The 21245-nt window shown below is 53.0% G+C and overlaps 1 protein-coding gene across 5 annotated transcripts in view; it reads left to right on the top strand.

Annotated features, from left to right (window-relative positions):
• ITSN1 (intersectin 1) overlaps window positions 1-21245 on the top strand; it is a 220595-nt gene that overhangs the window by 179151 nt on the left and 20199 nt on the right. For all 5 annotated transcript variants that reach the window (XM_086675891.1, XM_086675894.1, XM_086675893.1 and 2 more), the window contains 3 exons: window positions 12002-12123; window positions 13931-14037; window positions 20065-20248. In XM_086675891.1, coding sequence (XP_086532017.1) covers window positions 12002-12123; window positions 13931-14037; window positions 20065-20248 — 413 coding nt within the window. The remainder of the gene's footprint in view (window positions 1-12001; window positions 12124-13930; window positions 14038-20064; window positions 20249-21245) is intronic.

A 21245-nucleotide genomic window follows, 5' to 3' on the forward strand; every position in this document is an offset into this window, starting at 1 on the left:
AAATGTCACGTCCGTGGACCCGGTTGGCAGGCCCATGCAGCGCCCCACAATAAACCTGTCACACATGCATTGAGTCACTGGATCCCTTATTTCTCATCTCTGCATTCTGTGGCCTTGTGTTCTCTCGCCAGCAAAGAAAGACTGGAATGTTTGGCCCCCAGACGTGCCAGGAGCTCGTTCTTTTTGTTCTTTTGTGTTTTGTTTTTAAGCAACCGTACAGCTTGGATAAGGGACATGTGTCACAAGGGTGGGGGGCACCCCAAAGCGCCGTCTCCAGCACACTTAAAGACTGGGAGATGAGTTCTCTCCTGCCCCGTCGCGGACACCCGGACATGCCTCTCAGCATCCACGGCTTTGGGTCTGGGATGCGTCTGGTCTGTTTGCCAAGCCTCCGGCAGAGTTTGAACCCTATGATCTGTCCCAGCAGAGAAGTGGAAGCCAGGATGACCCTCTCCTCTGTGGGGCATTACCTTGTCCTTCTGAGGCCGCTGTGGGAAGACCCCCACATCTGAGTCCTCAGTACGACCCTCCAGTGTCACGGGCTCCCTCGTGGTAGGAGCCCTCACCCCATCCTCAAGGGGCAGAAGTAACCTGCCAGTCCGCTCCCCTCCCTCCCCTGCCCCTCCCCTCCACCCTGCTGTGTCAACAGCTCCTGGGAGACCAGGAGGGGTCCAGTCTGCCTGCATTTCCTGGCAAGCACCTCCTCTCCTGCACTCCCGGAGAGGAGAGTCGTGGCCAAGGAACACGGGGCCAGGTGACAGGGCTGTGCTCAGTGAGACACAGACCGGGCACCTGCTCTCATGGAGCTTGTAGGAGCCAGAGGAAAACACCAGCTCACAAATAAGTCATTTCAGCTGCTGCTGGATGAAATGGGCCAGGATGTGACTGAGGGCCAGGGCTATCGCAGATGGGATGGCCCAGGAAGGCCTCTGTGGAGAGGTGGAGGTCTGACTGCAGAGGAGTTGGCAGGCAAAGGTCAGGGAGAAACGTGTTTCAAGCCTGAGGGATAGCAAGCGCAAAGGCCCTGAGGGTGACCAAGTTTCTCCAGCCCTTGCATAAAGACCGTAGCCTTCTTTTTTTTTTTTTTTTAAGTTTATTTATTTATTTTGGGGGGGGTGGGGGGAAGGTTGGGGCAGAGAGAGAGAATCCCACACCATTAGCACAGAGCCCAATGCAAGGCTTGAACCCACAAACGGTGAGATCATGACCTGAGCCGAAACCAAGAGTCAGTCGCTTAACCGACTGAGCCATCCAGGCGCCCCAGGACCATCAGCCTTTTAACCCGTCCCTGCTCCAGTCTCACTGTTTTCCAGCCTCTTCTCCACCCCGTGGGCAGAGAGCTATTTTAAAAATGGAAGTTGCAATCTGCTAACAATCATCCAGGGCTTCCCAGTGATAATGGCCCAAATCTCGCAGTTGGGCCTCAAGGCCCTGCCTGATCTGCTCCCGGCCGGACCCCTCTCTTCCCTGCTCCTCATTGAGAGCTCATTGTGCTTCGTCTTTAGCGTAGCTCAGTCGTCGCTTGCTCAGGGAAGCCTTCCCTGATGGGCGCCTTCCTTTCTGAGTGGCTGGTGGAACCCGTAGACGGCTGCCGTCATCCAAACACCTTCCAGGTTTCTAACACCAAAAGGTGTGGCAGGTGCAGGGGACATGGGCCTCCAGCTTGCAGGAGGGGACCCTGATGCTCGAAGAGGGGAAGCCCTGGGCTGAGCCCGTTCCAGAGCTAGTTGCTACCATCCCGATCTCACATTCTCTCTGCCCCCTTTTGAGTAACCGTGAGGACCCTCCACAGCGGTCCAGGCTTCTGTTGCTTCAGTGGGTTTCCAAGACGCCCTCTTGAAAACCCTCTCCCCTGACCTCCAAACCACTTGATGGAAATGCCCACCTGCATCACTGGTCCGCGCATGCTGGGTGTGAACTGGGGAGGGAATGAGCAGTGTGGACGGCGTGGACACGGGGCCTTTCCCCACCTAGAGATCCCATCACTCAACCTGCCAGAGTGTCATCGGTCTGGGATCCGTGGACACCCGTTGTCCGGCCCCACTCTTGCTTGTCTCGTCCTACCCGACCTGCACCTCCCTGCTATCATCACAGTCTCCTCCCCGCCTTACGGCCCGCCCCCCCCCCCCCCCCGCCTCCCTGTCTTCTCTACCTTGGTCCTCCCATCTTCCCCCCCCCCCCTTGCTGCCCAGCCCAGCTCCACCGACTTGCCGTGACTCAGCTCTTTGCTGAGCTGCTAGTAACTCATCATACATGAAGATGAGTGGATTTTAAGACTCAGACACACGCACAGACACACAGATACTCATCTCCCGCCCAAGACTGTGAGCTCCCTGGGGGGCAAGGCCGGATCCCACAAAGACCCACACAGGAACAGCACTTACAAGTAGCGATGGTACCTCCCCTTGTACGATTGATTGTTGTGCGACGCCCCATCTCCCCGGTAGCTTATGAACCAGAGGACAGCGCCTACCTTGCACCCTTGCATGTTGTGACCGCCCATGGCGGTCGTTCAGGAGCCCTGTGTGGACGGTCTCGCTCCTTCCTCCCCATCTAGGCTGCAAGGAAAGGACACATCGGTGCTCAGTCTCTGCGCTGCATGTGACCTCGAACCCTGCACAAAGCTGTGTTTGGGAAGCCACCATGGCTTAAAAGATAAATTCACGTGAGAAGACCCTGGGACTGGAAATGAGCTTAGTAGTCAAAAGAATTGTCATTCATCATTCTTATAACCGCCCTAACTACCATATATTTATGCGTGTATTTGGTTTTCTGTCTCCCCCACTAGAATGGAAGCTCCATGAAAGCAGGGACCTGAGCGCAGCTATGCAGTTGCTGGAAATGAGCAGGAAATGTCCCGGGCTCAGGTTGTCTCTTGTGTCCCACCGGGGTCAGTTTGCCAAGTTAGGAGAGACCGCAGGGGACCGGGCTATGCTTAGACCCTCGAGAAGAAAGTTCCACTGGGACGAGGAGGATGCCTGCCCCGCTGGACCGCCAGAGCTGGGTCCCGGGACCGGCCAGCCAAGGGTCACTGTCAGAGGAGACACAGCCGCCTTGACCCAGCCTGGCTACCGCCGGCCCAACAGCCTCGGGCGCCACGGACCAGACCATCCTCACAGCCAGGTCTCTCGGGAACGCGTCGGGAGAGGAACGGGGACCGGCCACCCTCGGGCCCACTCTTTGGTTTTCTTGTGGGTCTCCATCTCCCAAGACAGCAAGAGCGGAGGGCTTATTCCTGATAGCAGAAGTCACCGTGCACCTGTGGACTCCGCTGTCCCATCGATTCAAGGAGGCCAATGAGCAGAGTGACCTTTTTGAGCTCTAGGCCTAGCATTGGGGGTCAGGTGGCGGCAGTGTGACCTCCAGGGACACAGCGTCAGAGGCTTGTCTGAGCTCCAGGCCATGGACGGAGGGACGGCATTCTGGGTTACAACCATAGTTCCCTTTGGACAAGTCGCTTGAGGGACCCACCTGGGTCTGGAATCGGTTCAACAACTGTGACGCTCTCGTGCTACGTGAGCCTGGACAGATCTAGGTTCTGAATTTTGCTCCCTTTTCGCACCAGGTGTCTTGATTTCGGGGCTCCCTCTGATGGAGTGGTCCTCACTCTGGGCTGCACGTGGGAGCCTCCTGGAAGCTTCCACATGTTACAGAGGCCCGGGCGGAACCCCGGCCAGGTGGATTTGATTGGTCCGGGCTACCGCAGGGACATCGGGCCTTCTAAATCTCCTTAGGTGATTCCAAACATGCCGCCATTCTCAGGGGCCACAGCCCTCCCCCAGCCTCCATGAAGCTGCCACCGCGATCCTTCCGAAACACGGCCCGGACCTTTCCCAGCTCTGCAACCAAGACAAAAATGTAGACGTCTCACTCTGCTGTTCAAACTCCTTGACTGTACCTCCCCCCCAACGGGCCGAACTGTGTCCCCCTCCCCCACCAGATTGAAACGTTGAAGCCCTTCCCCCCAGTACCTCAGAATATGACTGTTTCTGGAGCTGGGACCTTAAAGAGGTCATTAAGTTAAGATGAGGCCATTAGGGTGGACCCTACCTCCAATGTGAAGAGGACATTTGGACGCAAAGAGTCACCAGCAATGATTTTGTAACAGAAGAAAGGCCATGTGAGGATGCAGGGACAAGACGGCCACCTGCCCACTAAGGAGAGAGACCTTAGAAGAAATCAGACCTGCTGGTACCTTGATCTTGGACTTGCTGCCTCCGGCGCTGTGAGACTCCATTTCTCACGTGTGAGCCCCGTGGTCTGTGGGACGTGGTTACAGCAGCATTAGCTGACTAATACGTCACCTTCCCAGCAAGGCAGGAGGCATGGTGGTTCAGAACAGTAACTCTGGGGTAGGACCCCCTCTGCCATTGATTAACTGAGGCTTTGGCAAGTCACTTAACTTCTCTGTGCCTCAGTTTCCCTGTCTGTTCAATGGGAGAATAGGCGTAGTAGCTGCCACACAGGATTGTCGGTGAGGACTCTGTGAGTTCACATACATACAGCGCCTGGAACCGTGTGGCTCATGCGAGCATGCAGTGTTGACTTTCTTTATTCCCTGTTACCCCAGCATCTGCTTTCTCTCCTCACTGCTTTCTCTCTATTCCCCTTTTCTCCAACCGCTTCCTCTACTTGGATCCCTCGCTACTTCCCCACCCGAAACTGCCATGTGCCTGATGGAGTCCAAGCCAAATCCCTGCTTCTCTGGAAGATATTCCCAGGTCCCTCTAGTCAAACCTACTGCCTCTCATTCCAATAAACATGTGTCTGTACTTCTAACACCCCAGCCTGCTTTGTGTACCCGAAGGATTTACTTGCGGCCGCTGCTGAGGGTCCCTGAGATACCGCAGGGTGGTGGGCATTGAAAGCAGAGGCTCAGCAAGAAAGGAAAGCAAAGGTGGTAACATCAGTGGGGCCAGGAATGAGCGAACGAGTGCACACCGTGGGATGCTCGAGGCCGCACCAGGGACCCCAGCATCCGTTATAAAGCCATGAACGCCATGCCTTTAGTTAAAAGTGACCTATGGCAAATTGAGAGAGATCTATCCCTGAGAGTAATTTGACTTTTGCAAATTCTCAACAGTCATTAAACTGCCTGGCACCCCATGTAGACTGGATTCCCCTTCTTAGAAGAATTGTTATTCTTCTGGAAGCCACCTTGACCCTTTGAAGCTACGGGGTTAATGCTGAGTGTGGCTGAATGGAAGCCCCCAGAGGGACCCAGCCTAATGGGTCTAGCGAGTTCCCCCAGACAGGCCGGAGAGGGCTGCCTGGGTTCAGCTGGACATAAGGCATCGGGGGGTCTTTGGTGCCATCAGGTGACATTCCCCCTCCCCCCGCTACAGGTCCCCATGCCCACCCAGCTCCTCTAAACCCCCATAAGAATCCAGTCTTAAGGACTTCAACGCTGAGGTCTCAGGGACGGGCAGCTTGCAGTGATGCCCTTTGTGAGTTTCCTGTGCTTTGGCCAGAACCAGAGTCTAGGTGGGATGCCCGAGCCTCTGGTAGACCAGGGCTCCCCAAGGACAAGGACCCAGCCCGCCTCATTCACCACCAAGTCCCAGCTCCAAGCACAGCGGCACAGGGGGAGCACACGAGTTCACAGCTTAGAGAATGGGATTATGGGGGGGGGGGAGGAGGGGAGGGGGGAGCCCTCTGGCCCGAGAACCTCCTTTATGTCGTATCCATTGCAGCCTTTCCTACATGACAAGCCATCCCACATGTGCCATTCTGTCCAGGAGGTTGAAGGCAACGCAATCAGACTCATTTTCCCAGAAAAATCCAGTGTAGTCTGGCAGGGGCCACGAGCGCCACGAGGCCCCTGTTCCCTCCATTGAGGCCCGCCCTGGAGAAGGCTTCGGTGTAGACAGGAGCTCCAGCTCCAACAGGTATCCTGGTGGGCGAGGCCATTTAGCCGGAGAATTTGGGCAGAATGTCCCCACAGACACTGGTATAGCCTTTCTCTTAAAGGTGAAAAGCCATTGCCTGGGTTTCCGTATTGTGGGATTTCTCGCCTGGCCCCTCTGGCATTATGCCTTCTGTGATGTCATGTACTGCCCACCTTAGTGCCTTCCCGCTTCCCGCCTTATCTCCCATAGTGTCCCTGCACCCACTTGGCATACCGGCCCCACACCCCCAACATAATGGCCCCATCCTCCCTGATGCAGAACCACCCCCCCCCCCCCCAACACACACACACAAGTAGGACCTCCTCGCAGAGCCTTCCTCCCTCGGGACAAGGAGCATGTACTTCTGAGCCCTGCAGACTCTACTATCCTCGCAGACCTGCAGGAACGTTCTCCGCTGCTTGCTATTTCAAATTTAATTTCCATGTTCGCGTCTCCCTCCCAGCTGTGAGTTTCCTTGAGGACAAGGGCATTATCTTGCTCATTCCTGTGTCTCTTGGGCTTCGTAGGAACTTAATAAATATTTATTGACCATCTTAGAGTATATTTTGGCCCTTTCATAACAGGAACGAGGCCTGTTTATTTGGTTTGTCCAGTGGCCGGCTTGCTGTGGGGGCTGGTTTGGTTTTTAAAATCATGGACCTTGTTGAGAACAGAAGGAGAAGGGTTGGGAATGAGAGGGGCGATGCCCTGGTTGTACCCTAAGTCCTTCTGTATGCTTTGAACTGTTTACATCGAGCATGTATTCATGTACTACTGTTGGAATAAAGCAATTTATTTAGATTATGCTGTTCCTATGAACGTTGTCCCATTGAGGTGACAAGATGACCTTTTTGGGTAAGATTTTCCCACATTCTCTCCAGTGCCCCAGACTCAACTACTCTCAAAGGGGTCTCACGGCTACACTCCACTTTGTGAATGTGTCTAACTACACACAATTACAAGGGACAGCACATAGATTGGGAATTTTATGTGGGCTGTAATTAGGGATCGGTTTTAAGTGCCCGGAATCGCTTGCAATATTATTTCAGCTGTGAGTGGATTATAGTTAGTTTTAAGAATCCCTTCATCACACCGAGATGTCCGTGAAAAGTTATTTGCTCTGCTGTATTCTCTCATTTTTCCCCGGGAAAGGGAGCCAGAAAATCATGTTTATCCTGGTTCCCAAAGGAGAGAAGAACCACGTCCCTCCACCCTTAAAGAAAACTCTCTTATTTGAAATGTCTTTTCCATTTACCCCGCTCTGAATAATGGAGTTTTTAAACTCGTTTGTTTTTCTAAATATTAAATTTTCAAAGGAAGGATATTTTTTAGCTCAAAGTACCTATTTCCAGCCTGTAATGGTCTTCTTGGTCTGGCATCCAGCAGCAAGAACTTTTAAAACAGCATCCTGTGGGTCGGTTCAGTAGCTAAAAAGACCATTCAAAGCCAACGCTGTTGGCATACAATGCTGAGACGAATCTCCCCACAAAATCTTTGCTTTTTGTTGTACGCTGGGGCCTGGAGAGGCCATCTGAGCCAGCCCCCTGCCTCCAGGCAGGCTGGTAGGTGGACGGCGTGGGGTGGAATTTGTGGCGGCAAGCAGCCCAGAGTCACATGGCACCTGTCAGCTGGGTCAGCTCTGACATGGGTCCTCTGGGTGGATGGATGCGAATGCTGGAGCTGCCCGGAGCAGGAGGCCGTGCAACCTCCTCGTGCCCCCCCTTCCATGTGCAACAGACCCCCAATTCACCCCAAACTGGCCCCGGCACCAGGGATTCTTGGACTAATAGTCCACTCTAGACCTTTTGCTGTTGTTCGGGCTCTGGGCTTCTTCAAAGCCGTACCACGTAGGGGAGCCAGGGGGCTCAGTCGGTTAAGAGTCGGGACCTTGACTTCAGCTCAGGTCATGATCTCACAGTTCGTGAGTTCGAGCCCCGCGTGAGGCTTTGTACTGACAACGCGGAGCCTGCTTGGGATTCTCTCTCTCCCCTCCTCTCTCTGCCCCTCCCCGACTTGCGCGCTCGCTCGCTCTCTCTCAAAATAAATAAATAAACTTAAAACAGCAACAACAACAACGATACCATGTAAAACTTGACTCAGAACTTCTGAAATCCAAAGCAAGCCATTTCCCGTTAATGTTTCCTCCCGGGTCCTTGTTTCCGACTCCTCAGTCGTTCTAAGCAAATCTGCGGGTCACTTGCACCATCCTTGCTTCAGAGCTGTCAACCTGGCCGGGCTTTCAGTTTCCAGTAATGTCAGTGTTTCTCAGTGGGGGGGGCTGTTGACATTCGGGGAAGGCAATTCCCTGTCCTGTGTATTGCAGGGCATCTTAACAGCCCTGGGCCAGCCCCACCCAATCCCAGCCGGCACCTCCAGTCATTATGACGACCAAAAATGCTTTCTCAGCCCCGGGGGCTGGGGGGCCACACAAGCCTCAGCTTGGTGGGGGTTAGTATCCCTTCGGCCTGTGGGAACTAATACCACCCCCAGCCGAGGTCTGTATGCTCTGGAGGCAGACATTTCTCCTCTTTCATTGTGAATCCTCAGCACCCAGCAGTTGGTGCCAGACTCATGACAGGACGTCGGTAAACATGTGTCCAATGAATGAATGAATGAATGAGATCCACGAACAAGCTTCAAGAGGGCCTGTGAACCCTATAAAAGTGTGTGCAAAATATGTGTGTGTGTGTGTGCGTGTGTGTGCGTGTGTGTGTGTGTGTGTGTGTGTGTGTGTGTGTTGTACATGTGAGTTTTCTGGGGCCAGAGTTCATAGCATCCATCATGTTCTCCAAGGGAAATTGTGACTGAAAGGGATGTTCAGAGGATGGGGGCAACCAGTGTCCCCCTGATGTCCTAGCCCGATGTTTGTATCCCTGCAAACACCAGTGCACGGTGTGGGATGCGTCTAACAACTGCAGCTCTAAACAATATCCTAATATCCCCCCAGCGAGGAAGGTCCTGGGCACCTGGGTGGCTCGGGTTAAGCATCCGAAATCGGCTCATGTCACGATCTCACGGTTCATGGGTTCGAGCCCTGCGTCGGGCTCTGGGCTGACGGCTCGGAGCCCGGAGCCTGCTTCGGATGCCGTGTCTCCCTCTCTCTCTGCCCCACCCCTGCTCGCGTTCTGTCTCTCTCGCTCAAAAGTAAACACACATTAAAAAAAATTTTTTTAAAAAGAAAGGAATGTCCTGAAAATTCTAGGGGAGACCCTGCTCCGTGAGAGTTCCAACAAGTCCCTGTAATGCAAGGGCTGCGTTCTGCTCTGTAATAAGAACAAGCCTTCCTCTCTCCTGGGCTCTTTGACTCATTGACAGGACAGTTTGGTGAGAATAGGTGACAAGTGAGATGTTTCCTCCCAAACTGAAGAGTGTTTCCCAGGTGGCTTTCTTAATGAAAGCCCAAGAACTTGGTGGTGTCACTCCACCACTCAAAAGCCGAAGCTCCCGCAGGGGCTTGGCAGAGGCGGGCAGAACTGAACAGAGCGAGCCATCAGGACTTGCTTCCTTCCTGAGAGCTCGCTGAGGGAGCAGTTGTTCTAATGAAGCACAGCCAACGCCCCAACCCGCAAAGAACAGCTGGACCAAGCTGGTGGCTGAGTGGAGGGCCCAAGTTCCAGATTCATCTGCAGACCTGCATGGTGGTTTGTGCCCAGCTCACAGATCTGTGGATTTATAGTTTGGCCACATTGCAGTGGCTTTGAATGAGGTCATGGGGATGGGCATGGAGAATATTAACATAAGGATGGCTTGTCCCTGCTGCTTTCCCAGCTCCCATCTGCCTGCCCATCCTCAAATTGTCCTGTTCCAGGAAGAGAATCTAAAGCATTCTAGAAAGGGCATTTGGCCAGGGGAGGGTACAAGACTGAGGACTAGAAGGACCCAGATGTGGAGCTCATCTCTGGCACAGGAAAACGTTTGCTAAGAAGTCAGTGATATCATTCACTTCAGAGGGATCATCGTATTTGCGGAATCTTCCAGCATATAGACTAGGTCATGAGCCCCAGTCTAGGGGGAAGACTTTCTGCGGGGAAGATGGAAACTCTGAGGAATTCCTGATAGTCCAGAGCAAGCTTCTCAAACTTTAATTTGCCTTAAAAAAAATCACCTGGAGAGCTTGTTAAATCAGATTCCTGGGCTCCAAATCCAGGTAGTCTATTCCGCAGGGGCCTGGTAATTTGCACTTCTAACAAGTTCCCTGGTGTGGCTCATGCTACTGGTCCCGGGACCACACTTTGAGAACCACTGGCGGCTGGCAGATGTTTCATATTGTGCTCCATCGCGCCCCCTTGTGGGGGGAAATGGTATGAGAAAAGCAACAGAATGGGACCCCCCTGCCTGCATTCCCGCCTACATCCAGGACACCTTTCAGTCTATTTTACAAATTTGTTTGTGTGTGTGTGTGTGTGTGTGTGTGTGTGTGTGTGTGTGTGATAAATGAAGAACCCCTCATAAAAAGGAGAGGAGAGACCACGGGCCTGGAACAGGTGGGCCCAGGCCTGTATGAAGGGTACCCCCAAGAAAGGGGGCTTCCCCCCCCCACCCCGTTCCAGCGTGCCGTGTCATGAGGCAGCCTCCGCTGATAAGCGGAGAACGTTCAAAGCCAACAAAACCCTAAATAGCCAACCAGGTGAGCAGAGGCAAGGGCAGGCACCAGCTTCCGTGTGTGTCCCATCTCAGGTCAACCGAGCCCGTTCCCTCGGGCACCTGGGGCCCCGGATGTGCCCAGCTGTCTGCAGCCGGGGCAGTTTCCCTGTCTGTCTTCGGGCTTAATGCCTCTCCAGGCACACGGCAGCAGCCTGGCTCATGGACTTTACCTGGCACTGTCTGAACGCTCTCCACATCTCTCTGCCCTGTGCCCAGGCCCAGCAGGAGCCTCAGCACAGCCACCTGAGCCTCCGAGAGCCAACCTCAGGACAAGCTGATGCCCTCCTGTAGCTGGGACTCAACAACAGTAGCCGTCTGGGGTAGAGCCCAGGTTCTGGCGTCAAAGCGTGAGGCTCGAGTCTCGGCCACTGCAAAGCTAAGAGATTTGGGGTGAGGCAACCCGTCAGAAGCTCCGTTTCCTTGTCTGTGAAATGGTGATGCTTCCGGAGCCTCTGTGGGCTTTGAGCAGACCTGCCAGCATAGAGCTCCTTGTGGAGCACCTGGCGTGGGGTGAGCCCTCAGGAAATACCGGCCAATTACTCCTTAGTCTTCTCTGGACATTATCGTGTCAGCGGTTTGGACGAAGTTCGGTTCACTAGGCTGCCGCAACAAAGGCCATACAGGGGGTGGCTCAAAACAACAGAAATTTATTTTCTCACAGTTTTGGAGAAAAGTCCAAAAGCAAAGTGTTGGCAGAGACATGTCCCTCTGGAGGCCTTGGGGGAGATTTTTTCCGTGCCTTCCTCTTCGCTTCCGATGGTGGCTGGCAATCCTTGGTGTTCCTTGGCTTGCACCTGCCTCTGTCCTTGCCTCTGTTGTCACATGACCTTCTTTCTGACCGTCTCTGTATGTCTTCCCATAAGGACACCAGTCACATGGGATTAGAGCCCACCCTAATTGAGTATGACTTCATCTCAATTTGGCTCTATCTCCAGAAGCCTGATTTCTGGTCACAGTCACAGGAACCAAGGTCATAGGTATAGGTCACAGGAACCAAGGGTTCCGAGGAACAGGAACCAAGTCACAGGAACCTAAGGTCACAGCCACAGGAACCAAGAGTTAGAACTGGAATGTGAGGGCGTCTGGGTGGCTCAGTCTGTTGAGCGTCCGATTTCGGCTCAGGTCATGATCTCGCGGTTTGTGAGTTCGAGCCCTGCATCGGGCTCTGTGCTAATGGCTCAGAGCCTGGAGCCTGCTTCGGATTCTGTGTCTCCTTCTCTCTCTGCCCCTCTCCTGCCCGTGCTCTGTCTCTTTCTCTCTCTCTCTCAAAAATAAACATTAAAAAAATTATATATATAAAAAAAGAACTTGAATGCGTATTATTAGGGAACGTGATCGAACCCGTAACACTGCCCAACTCCAGTGAGGCCACAGGGACCAGCAGGCACGAGGCCCCAGGTTCTTCGCTGTGAGGCTGTATGAGCTTCCCTAGACTTGCACTAAAATGTCCCAATGGTTGTGTCTTCCAGGGTGTTCAGACTTACACCTCTTGGATATGCTGACCCCCACTGAAAGAAAGCGGCAAGGATACATCCATGAGCTCATTGTGACAGAGGAGAACTATGTGAATGACCTCCAGCTGGTCACAGAGGTAACGGCAGCTATGGGTGCTGGTGGGGGCCGGGGATACTGGCAGAGGTTGGGGAGAAGGGGGACCTCTGTTAAGGAGGGCTGCACCCTGATTCTCAGCCTGAGAGGTTTTCTGATGTGTGGGGAGCATCTGGATGGTAAATCACACAGGAGATTTCTACCCAAGAGAAGATGGTCGAACTCTTATCCGTGGCCCTCTGAGTCATCCCCGTAGAGGGATCACTCATGTCAGGGGATGATGAGTCCGTGAGGAGGTGTGTGGAAAGAGACACGTGGGCTGGGGACTGGGAGACTCCTCGGAGAAGTGGGTGCTTAGCCACCAACTAGTTAATGCCATAGAGCAGACCATGTAGTGTCCCAGGCCTCAGGGTTGGCATCTGAAAATGGCAGCCATCCAGCCAATATCTCGAGTCATTCCTGGTGGTACATTTTACCTCTGAGGAAAATCTATTGCTGAGAATGAAGATGTTTTCTCCCAGGGCCCCGTGCACTGCCCTGTCCCAGAGGATGCCTTGTTTTGTCTCTCCTCCTGGGTGGCTGTTGAAAGGCCTGGGCCACTTGGTCCAGAAGGATGAGGAGAGGCAGAGTTGGGAACTCCTGGTTTTGAAGAAGACTTTTGTTTATGCTCACAGGAAGTTGCCATGTTAGCAACAGGGGTTTGCAGAGCTGAATGGCAGGATCACTCTACAGTTTGAAAAACATTGTAATAGTTTTGAAACTCCTGCTGCCCCGCTGCCCCTCACCTAACAGTTGTGCAACTATCTCCTTGGACAGCCTTAACCAGGAACGTCACCACCCGCTGCCCAGTGTTGAATGGGTACAGGAGGCGGGATGGGTTACTGGTCCAGGAGGCACATTCATGCATAGGAAGTCATGGTGCATACTTAGGAAAAGGGCCCCTTCCTCAAGACACTTGACTGTCACTAAATATGCAATCTAGGATGTCTAGGATGTGAATGTCACCCCCTTAGATGTGGTACTTTTGTGCAGTGGTCTGGTACATGCTGGGTTCAATGTCAGCTCAAGGACTCATGAAGAATAGGGCTCCCAGGGAACAGCCTGAGCCCAGCCACATTTATTTCAAAGATGGGACAGGCTGTCCCATCTCTAAAGACCTTTCAGAAGAACGCCCTGCTTCCAGTAGGAGACGATGACCTCTTTGCAGGCAGGGGCTCGCCACGTGGGGCTGGGCGGAGAGCTGCGATTTACCCTGAGTCACCCAACCACGCAGAGCTTGGATCCTGGGCAGGCTCATTTCTTTCCTGGAGCCGCAGCCGGCCCCTGTACCAGCCCGGCCCAGGCCAAGGGCCCAGCGGCAGAAGACATCACCCAGGCTGCTGGTTAGAGTCCCTGCTTCCTTGGGCGGCTCCCCTCCGGGTGCCCGAGGCTTGTCTACGCAGCAGACGCTGCAGGGGAGCCTGAAGGAGCCACCCACACCCACGTGCATCCTGAAGCCCCCCACTTTTCCCGCCATGCCCACCCCCCACTGTGGGCAGGTAAGAGTGTGCGTGACTTTCGACAGGCCTCCTGGCTTTATCCTGGTGGAGTTAAGGCCCGTCCTCTAGAGTTCAGCCACCCTTCCCTGTAAAACAGTGCAGAGACCTGATGGGGAACCCCGCCCCCCCCAACCGCTCGGGTAGAGTGGGGGAGGGGCGTCTGCTGCAGAAGCTGCGGGAAGCTTCTGGGCCTCCCCACAAAGCTGCAGACGGCCCGGTCCTCTCCATGCTCTGCACAGACCTGCGTGCGTGTGTTTCAGGTGTAACGCTAACGGTTTGCTTTCTGAACTGCTTCGTTTTCTGCACCTGTAGATCTTTCAGAAACCCCTGATGGAGTCTGAGCTGCTGACAGAGAAAGAGGGTGCTATGATTTTTGTTAACTGGAAGGAGCTGATTATGTGTAATATCAAACTACTGAAGTAAGCCTCTCTCCCCTAACCCCGGCCTTGCTTCGTCCCCTCGGCTCTCACACACTAGCACCTCCGCGTGGCTTTGTCCGTGTGTCCCCCGTGCATGCCGCCCCGTGTTTCTTTCTGCCTCTTTTGCTCATTTCCACCCATAAGCACCATGATTCCTTTTCGCCGCCCCCCCCCCCATGCTTCCCGCACACACACCGCCAGTTTGTCATCGCACAGAGTAAATTGCCCACTTCTGCTTTCACTGTGGGTCTAGAGTTTCCAGAGCGAGGCCAGTCCTGGCTGCCGATCGCTGACCGGCTCCCTCCCGGGGCGTGGGGTGGCTCCCCACATGCCTGCCCGCAGATCCGGGTCCCGTGGGCGAATACTGTTCTCTTGGGACATTCTTGGCTCCTGGGGGCATAGAATGGTGGGTACCATTTGCTGCCCGTGGTCAGCATTTCCTCAGGTTAACGCTCTGAGAAGCTAGCCTGGAACCCGTTACATTTTATTCCCATTTTGGTTTTTTCAGAGGCAGCTTCAGGGCCAGGGAGGAAGCGCTGGGTCAAGAGACCTGTCAAGGTCTTGACCAAGTCAAGAGACCTGGGTTTGGAGCCCAACTCACTGCCCAGCCTCTTTGAGCCTCGGGTTCCCCATCTGTAAACTGAGGGGGTTGGATTATGTCATCACAAAGGTCCCTTCTAAAAAGACCCCACCCCACCCCACCCCACCCCGAGGGGCCTGGGTGGCTCAGTTGAGTGATGTCGGCTCAGGTCACAGTCTCGCAGTTTGTGAGTTTGAGTCCCACATCAGGCTCCGTGCTGTCCACAGGAATCCCCCTTTGGATGCTCTGTCCCCCTCTCTCTGCCCCTCCTCCTGTCTCTGCTCTCTCTCTCTTTCTCAAAAATAAATAAATATTTAAGATAATAATAATAATAATAATAATAATAAAAGAATACCCCAAATCTGTGCCCTGCGGGCCGTACTTTGGAACAACACTTGCTAAGAACACAGAGTAGGCCTGTGGCGATCCAGCGGGCTGGGGGGGGAAGGGCCGCCCCCCACGGGGGCCCCAGGTTGAAGCGCAGCCCCGGGAACCCGGAATCCATTCCCAATCTTCATGTTCCCGTAACTGGGAAGCAGCTAGTTCCTAAATGTGATCCCTCGTTCTTGTAAAGTAATTCCACGCCCCTCCCCCCCCCCCCACTTTCTTGAGTGTGTGTTTGGGAGTGGTGGGGGGATGGGGAGAGAAGTGGGTTGAAATAAAAACATGACATGTGCTCTCTCTGTGCTCTGGAAAACAAATAATCAGAGATGACCCCCAGGGGTGCTTTGAGAAACTGTTTCCATTATTCTCCTTGAGGAGGGTGCTGTAGAAGTTTCTGAATGTAGGTACGGGGCGGATGCTTAGGCCTACATCTTGTTCTTGCTCTACTGGCTGTGTCTTTGGGCAAGTCGCTTACATTCTCTTGGCCTCGGTGTCCTCATCTGTAAAATGGGGATAATAATGGTACCTACCACTAGGGTGGCTATTAGGGGGTCTTTAAAATTTTTTTTTTCAACGTTTATTTATTTTTGGGACAGAGAGAGACAGAGCATGAACGGGGGAGGGGCAGAGAGAGAGGGAGACACAGAATCGGAAACAGGCTCCAGGCTCTGAGCCATCAGCCCAGAGCCCGACGTGGGGCTCGAACTCACGGACCGCGAGATCGTGACCTGGCTGAAGTCGGTCGCTTAACCGACTGCGCCACCCAGGCGCCCCTAGGGGGTCTTTAGATGAAAGTGCCTGCCTGTCTTCAGTGTTGGGCTCAGCCCCCTTGCCTTGGAGCCAATGGGGCTAGTTAACCCCTGAACCTACAGGAACTGAACCTGAAGGGTTGGAGACAAGTTGTTTCAAAATAGCCACAAGTTTTCTGTTGAAAATATACCTACAAGTTATTTTTATTTAAGTTTACTTATTTATTTTAGACAGAGACAGAGAGACAGAGAACAAGCAGGGGAGGGGCAGAGAGAAAGGGTGAGAGAACCCCAAGCAGGGTCCACGCAGAGCCTGATGTGGGGCTCGAACTCATGAACCATGAGATCCTGACCTGAGCCAAATTCAAGAGTTGGATGCTCACCCGACTGAGCCACCCAGGCGCCCTTGAAAATATACCTACAAGTTAAAACCTCTTTCCTTGGGCAGCAATCAGTGGGTGGTGAGGAGGTGGGAGATGCATCTCACGTCCCCAAGGGCCCTTGCCCCCCATGTCACCCTCCCTCCTGTCCTGTCAGGGAAACAGCAGCCCCTTCCTTGAGCTCTGTCACGGCCAGCCCCTTCCTCCCGTTAGCGCTGATGTGCTCCCCAGCCCCGGAGGTGGGAATCGAGAGTGCTTACAGCTGGGAAAGCCAGGCTCAGAGAGGTCCAGTGACTTGAAGTCACACAGAAGGCAAGCCTGTGTCCCAGGCTGCTCTGTGGATGACCTACTGGAGGTTCCACCCCATCCTGCAACCGATGGAAAGAACGTGGAGCCAGGAGGTGAATGTCCTAAGTTTGTGTCTGGCCCCCAGCACCTTCCAACTTGTTCTGGGCAGTTTCCTTGGGCAGACCCCTCTCGGACCCCTTGTCTTGGGACCTGTCAACTTGTAGGTGTGGTGCCTGCCTGGTCGGGCATGCAGGGTTATCCTGAGGAGCGAGGAGGTGAGCCGTACCCCTGGCACACTGTCAATCATGTCAAACATGCCTGCACAGCACCGTCTTCCTGCCATCACAGTGTCCCTGTGCTCTGTCCCCTTCCTCCGATGACCCGATCAGTTAGCTTGGGTGAACTAATGTTTTTATATCCTAGATAAAATATTTAATAGGAGCCTTCTGGGGATCTGATTTCTTTCTTTTTTTTTTCCCTTTTCTATGTCACTATGAAAAATTTTAAACAGAAAAATGAAAAGAAGTATAAGGTGAACGCCCATATTGTGGATTGTGTAGTGAACATCTTGCTACATTCCTTTGCTGCATAGACTTGATTTCTCCTGCAAAGGATTAACCCCAATGATGGGGGGATGTGGGGGCCCCTGCAGGCTAGAAGAGGAAGGCTTTTTTTGGATAAAGAGACTGTAAGGCAGCAATCCCTGCAAGGCCACATATCTGCCACTCCCGATCCAAGGGCCAGCGACTCCTTGAACTTGGGGTGGGAGGGGGAAGGACATGGGATTTAGGAGACAGATAAATAAGAAACAAATACAATGAAAATAAAGGGGTGCTAACTGGGACATAGGACTTCCTACTAATGATGCCTCTGGTTGGGGGTCAGAGCGGATGGTTTGTTCTCTTGCTGGTGAGTGGAGAGCTGTGAAATTTGCTTTTAAGAAACAGAGTAGGACAGAAAGATCTAGAACGTTTTTATGTTAAGAGTGGGCACAGGCCCCTGAGTATAGCTGTCAGAAGTGATAGAAGGGACGTAGAAGTGACATAGGGCTGTGCAAACCAGGTGTTAGGGACTGTTTTTTGTGTATTTTTAAAAATTTTGTAAAGTTTATTTCTTTTGAGAGAGACAGAGAGAGTGCGAGTGGGGGGCAGGTAGAGACAGAGAGAGGGAGAGAGAATCCCAAGCAGGCTCCGCCTGGAGGGAGGGACCTTGGGGCTGGGGGCGGGGCATGGAGGAGAGGCCGGAAGCGGAGACAGGGAGAGAAGCAGAGGGCTGTGGAAGGAGAGAAGTGGAGAGAAACCTGGCTGGAGGGCAGGAGCTGCTTCCGGAGGAAGGGCGGGGCCTGCGCAGAGCAGCTCGGGAGTGGAGGCGGGTCTGGACGCTGTGTCTGTTGGCTCACGCTCAGTGCTCAGGGACCTGGAGCTCCGGGGTCACAGGTCACACCTCCTGGGTTCAAGGGCTGCTCCCATCAGTATTAGCTGTGTGAGTTTGGTCAGGTCTCTCGGTTTCCCTAGGCCTCAGGTGTGCCAACAGCCAATAGGGAGAGTTAGCAGTACACATGAGAGTGTTTGTTTGATACATAAAGGACGTATTAATAAATGCAAGCTCTGTTGACCATGTGCTTGCTCTGCGGACCTCAGAGGGTCGGGAGTGCTAATTCATCCAGCAAACACCGAGCGCTCTTTGAAATGTCCATTAGCTGATTGCTTATCAGCCATTCACGGCCTCCACCCAGTAAACCTTTAGATGAGATTACAAACCAGCTCACCAAAGGGCAGAGCTGTGGCAGTTGAGTCACATGACCCGGGAGCCTGGTGACACCCTCTGTTCAAACCCATTCAGGCCCAGTCCTGCCTGTGCGGCACAACATCCCAGAAGGAGACCCACGAGTGAACCTAACAGGTGCCTGGTCCATAGTACGAGCCTGGTTTTAGGCCTGGCCCCTAGGTGGACAACTCGAGTCTGCAAGTGTGGGGTTCCAGAACCCAGGCGTTGGTTTAACCTCTTCACAACAATGCCCATCTTTCTTCTTTTCTCCTTTCCTTGTCTCCTCCATTATTATTTTTTTAAGGGGGTGGGGGAGAGGGTGGTACTTTTATTCTCTTAGTGAAAGATTCTTTTGCTCCTCCTCATAAGAAAATGATGGAATGATGGAATTTCTTCCACTGTCCATGCATAACCAGTTTGTAACATGGTTATTCAGGGCTCTGGTCCCCCAGAACTGGGGGTGACATCATCCCCAATTGAGCAAGTTGAGGAAATTTCTACACATTGGGAGATATTCCATACCAACCCCCTCAATGAGCAATGGCCATTTGGCTATTTTGAGGGTATCAGGCTGCCACCCCTCTCCCCCCAAGCTGCCAGTGTTGATAGGCATCTCTCCCTACAAGGGCATCTGCAGAGAGAGAATTCCTAATTGTTCAGACCACATAATTTATTTTCCCTAAAATTTCTCTCCCTGACTTGTTTGCCCAGTCCAAGGATTATTCCTTTAGCCAAAAATGTAGGAGAAAGAAAATAATGTGATGTGAAGTTTTTAAAGCCTAATGCTAATATTGCAAAGCTTCCTTGGAATTCTGTAGCTTTATCCTTACCTCAGGGCTTCTCTAACATGACCATGAAAGCAGCCAAAAGTTATGTGAAAATCATATATTGTACCATTCCGTTTCATCCATCCATCCATCCATCCATCCATCCATCCATCTATCCATCATCATTGGGGTAGGCAGAACACATTCATGCCTCATGTTGTGGTCCTGCCATCAGGGTGCATTGCTATCCTTGCTGGCTAGAAGCCCAGTGATATGTCCTCTAGAGGCTGGTGTTAGGAGTTCTCATATTGTAGTTGGAAGGTTGGGATGCACAGTCTTGGCTCTCATGGCCCTGAACACTCAGGCTGCCGCTGGACCCAGAATAAACCTTTCCCAGTCCCATCAGTCTCTCCTCAGCCTCCAGGATGTGAATTGTGTGGGTTCATTGGTCCATTATCATATAAACAGGCTTCTCTTTTCAGAACCCCGTAATCCAGTCAATTTCAAATTAGCCACAGCAATGAAGCAGTGAATGACACAGATAGTCCAGACAATCATTTGTACCTGGCTTTGGTGACATAATGGGATTATTTTTCTGTGGCAGTTGATTTTTACCATCTTAATTATGTTATGTTCAGTCTGAAAATGAGCCTTCATGTCCCTTGGCAACAGTAGCCTCCCTTGGGTGGCACTGGTCCGGAATCAGACTCAGTGCTGGGGCCACAGTGGCCTGGGACTTTGACCACAGATCGTCTATGAAGTGAGACATCAACACAGAGATCCTGTCTGAGTTACTAAATAACTGATTCCGTATTTTTCCATGAGAAAAATACTATTTTTCATGCTGACTCATTCAGCAAAGATTTCTTTGAAAAGTTTTTATTCCTAAGAACCAGCCAACAGCCATCATGCCAGAGAAAAATGGCCCGGTGATACCTCTCTGTAGCACTAGACTCATTTCTTTTCTGTTCCTTGTCTCCCCAGTAGATCCTTTAGTGGCCCTGGGTCTGTGCCCCTCACACACATTCTGTTTCTGTACAACCTAGAAGTGCACCATGTCACCGTTGGCTGAGGGTAAAGGCAAGGGGCTCACTTCTCACGTTCCCGTGCAGAGCGCTGAGAGTCCGCAAGAAGATGTCTGGGGAGAAGATGCCTGTGAAGATGGTCGGCGACATCCTGACCGCCCAGCTGCCGCACATGCAGCCCTACATCCGCTTCTGCAGCTGTCAGCTCAATGGGGCTGCCCTGATCCAGCAGAAGACGGACGAGGCCCCGGACTTCAAGGAGTTTGTCAAAGTAAGGAGCCCAGGCTGAGCCGAGCCCCGGCCCCTGAGTGGTTGTCGCAGGACAGCTGAGGGTGCGAGGAGCGAAGTCAAGCCTGCAAGCTCATTCCTGCTAAAAGCCAACAGGACTCAGGTCTTGGCTGAGCAACAGGGGTGATGTGAGCTGGCAGGTGTGGCTGTGACCCAAGGGGTGGACGTGGAGAGGAGGGGCCAGCCCTGCGCCCTGCAGCTCTGATCTGTGGTCCAGGAGTGTTAGTGGTGTTGTTTGGATGCAGGTTTTAATCTTCTGTCTCATTTGTCAGGCCCAGCACAGCTGGCGCCCCTCAGGTTTCCTATTCTGTTTGGCCTGAGCACCCCAGTTCTTTGCTGCAGAGGGAATGGCCAGGAATCCCAGTGGACCCTTTGTTCCTTTTCCAGTTTGTTCTTGTTGATGGCCTCAAACCCTAAGAAGCCTGTGGGGGTGACTGTGGGATGTAGGACGTCTACCTTGGGGTAGGGGGATCTCGAGAGCCATGTGTCCACGTCTGGGGAGGTGGGCCCCATGCTGCTGGAGGCTCCGGGCCCTGGGACTTGGCATTGACTGGGGTAGGTCCCTGCTGGCCCCACTGGCCCACTCAAACAGCCCCCACGTCTCCCAGAGAAAAAACCATAGGAAGAGAATCAAATAATTTCTGCTAAACAGTTACATTTTAGGGAATAGACCAGTAACACTAATGGCAGGCTTATCTTTGTACCTTGTGCATTTGGGGGCAGACCATTCCCTCTGGCCCAATAATCGTGTTTGTGGAATCATCACTGTGAGGTACAAGGGTGTTCCCTCCTTGACCATTGCATCATATGATGCTTGTTCTTTCTTGTTCCCCTGGTGTTTCTCAACATGAAATGCTTTGATTTGCTCTCCAGTGAATCAAGACATTCTAAAGTCATTCAAAGGGGAGAAATTTCGGTAAGAAGTAGGCCCAGGGTGGCCTAGAGACTGGAGAGCAGATGCTCGGCCACCTGGGGTTTCA

Source organism: Puma concolor, chromosome C2 (assembly GCF_028749965.1).
Source record: "Puma concolor isolate L17-30 chromosome C2, mPumCon1.1.hap2, whole genome shotgun sequence".
Lineage (NCBI taxonomy): Eukaryota > Metazoa > Chordata > Mammalia > Carnivora > Felidae > Puma > Puma concolor.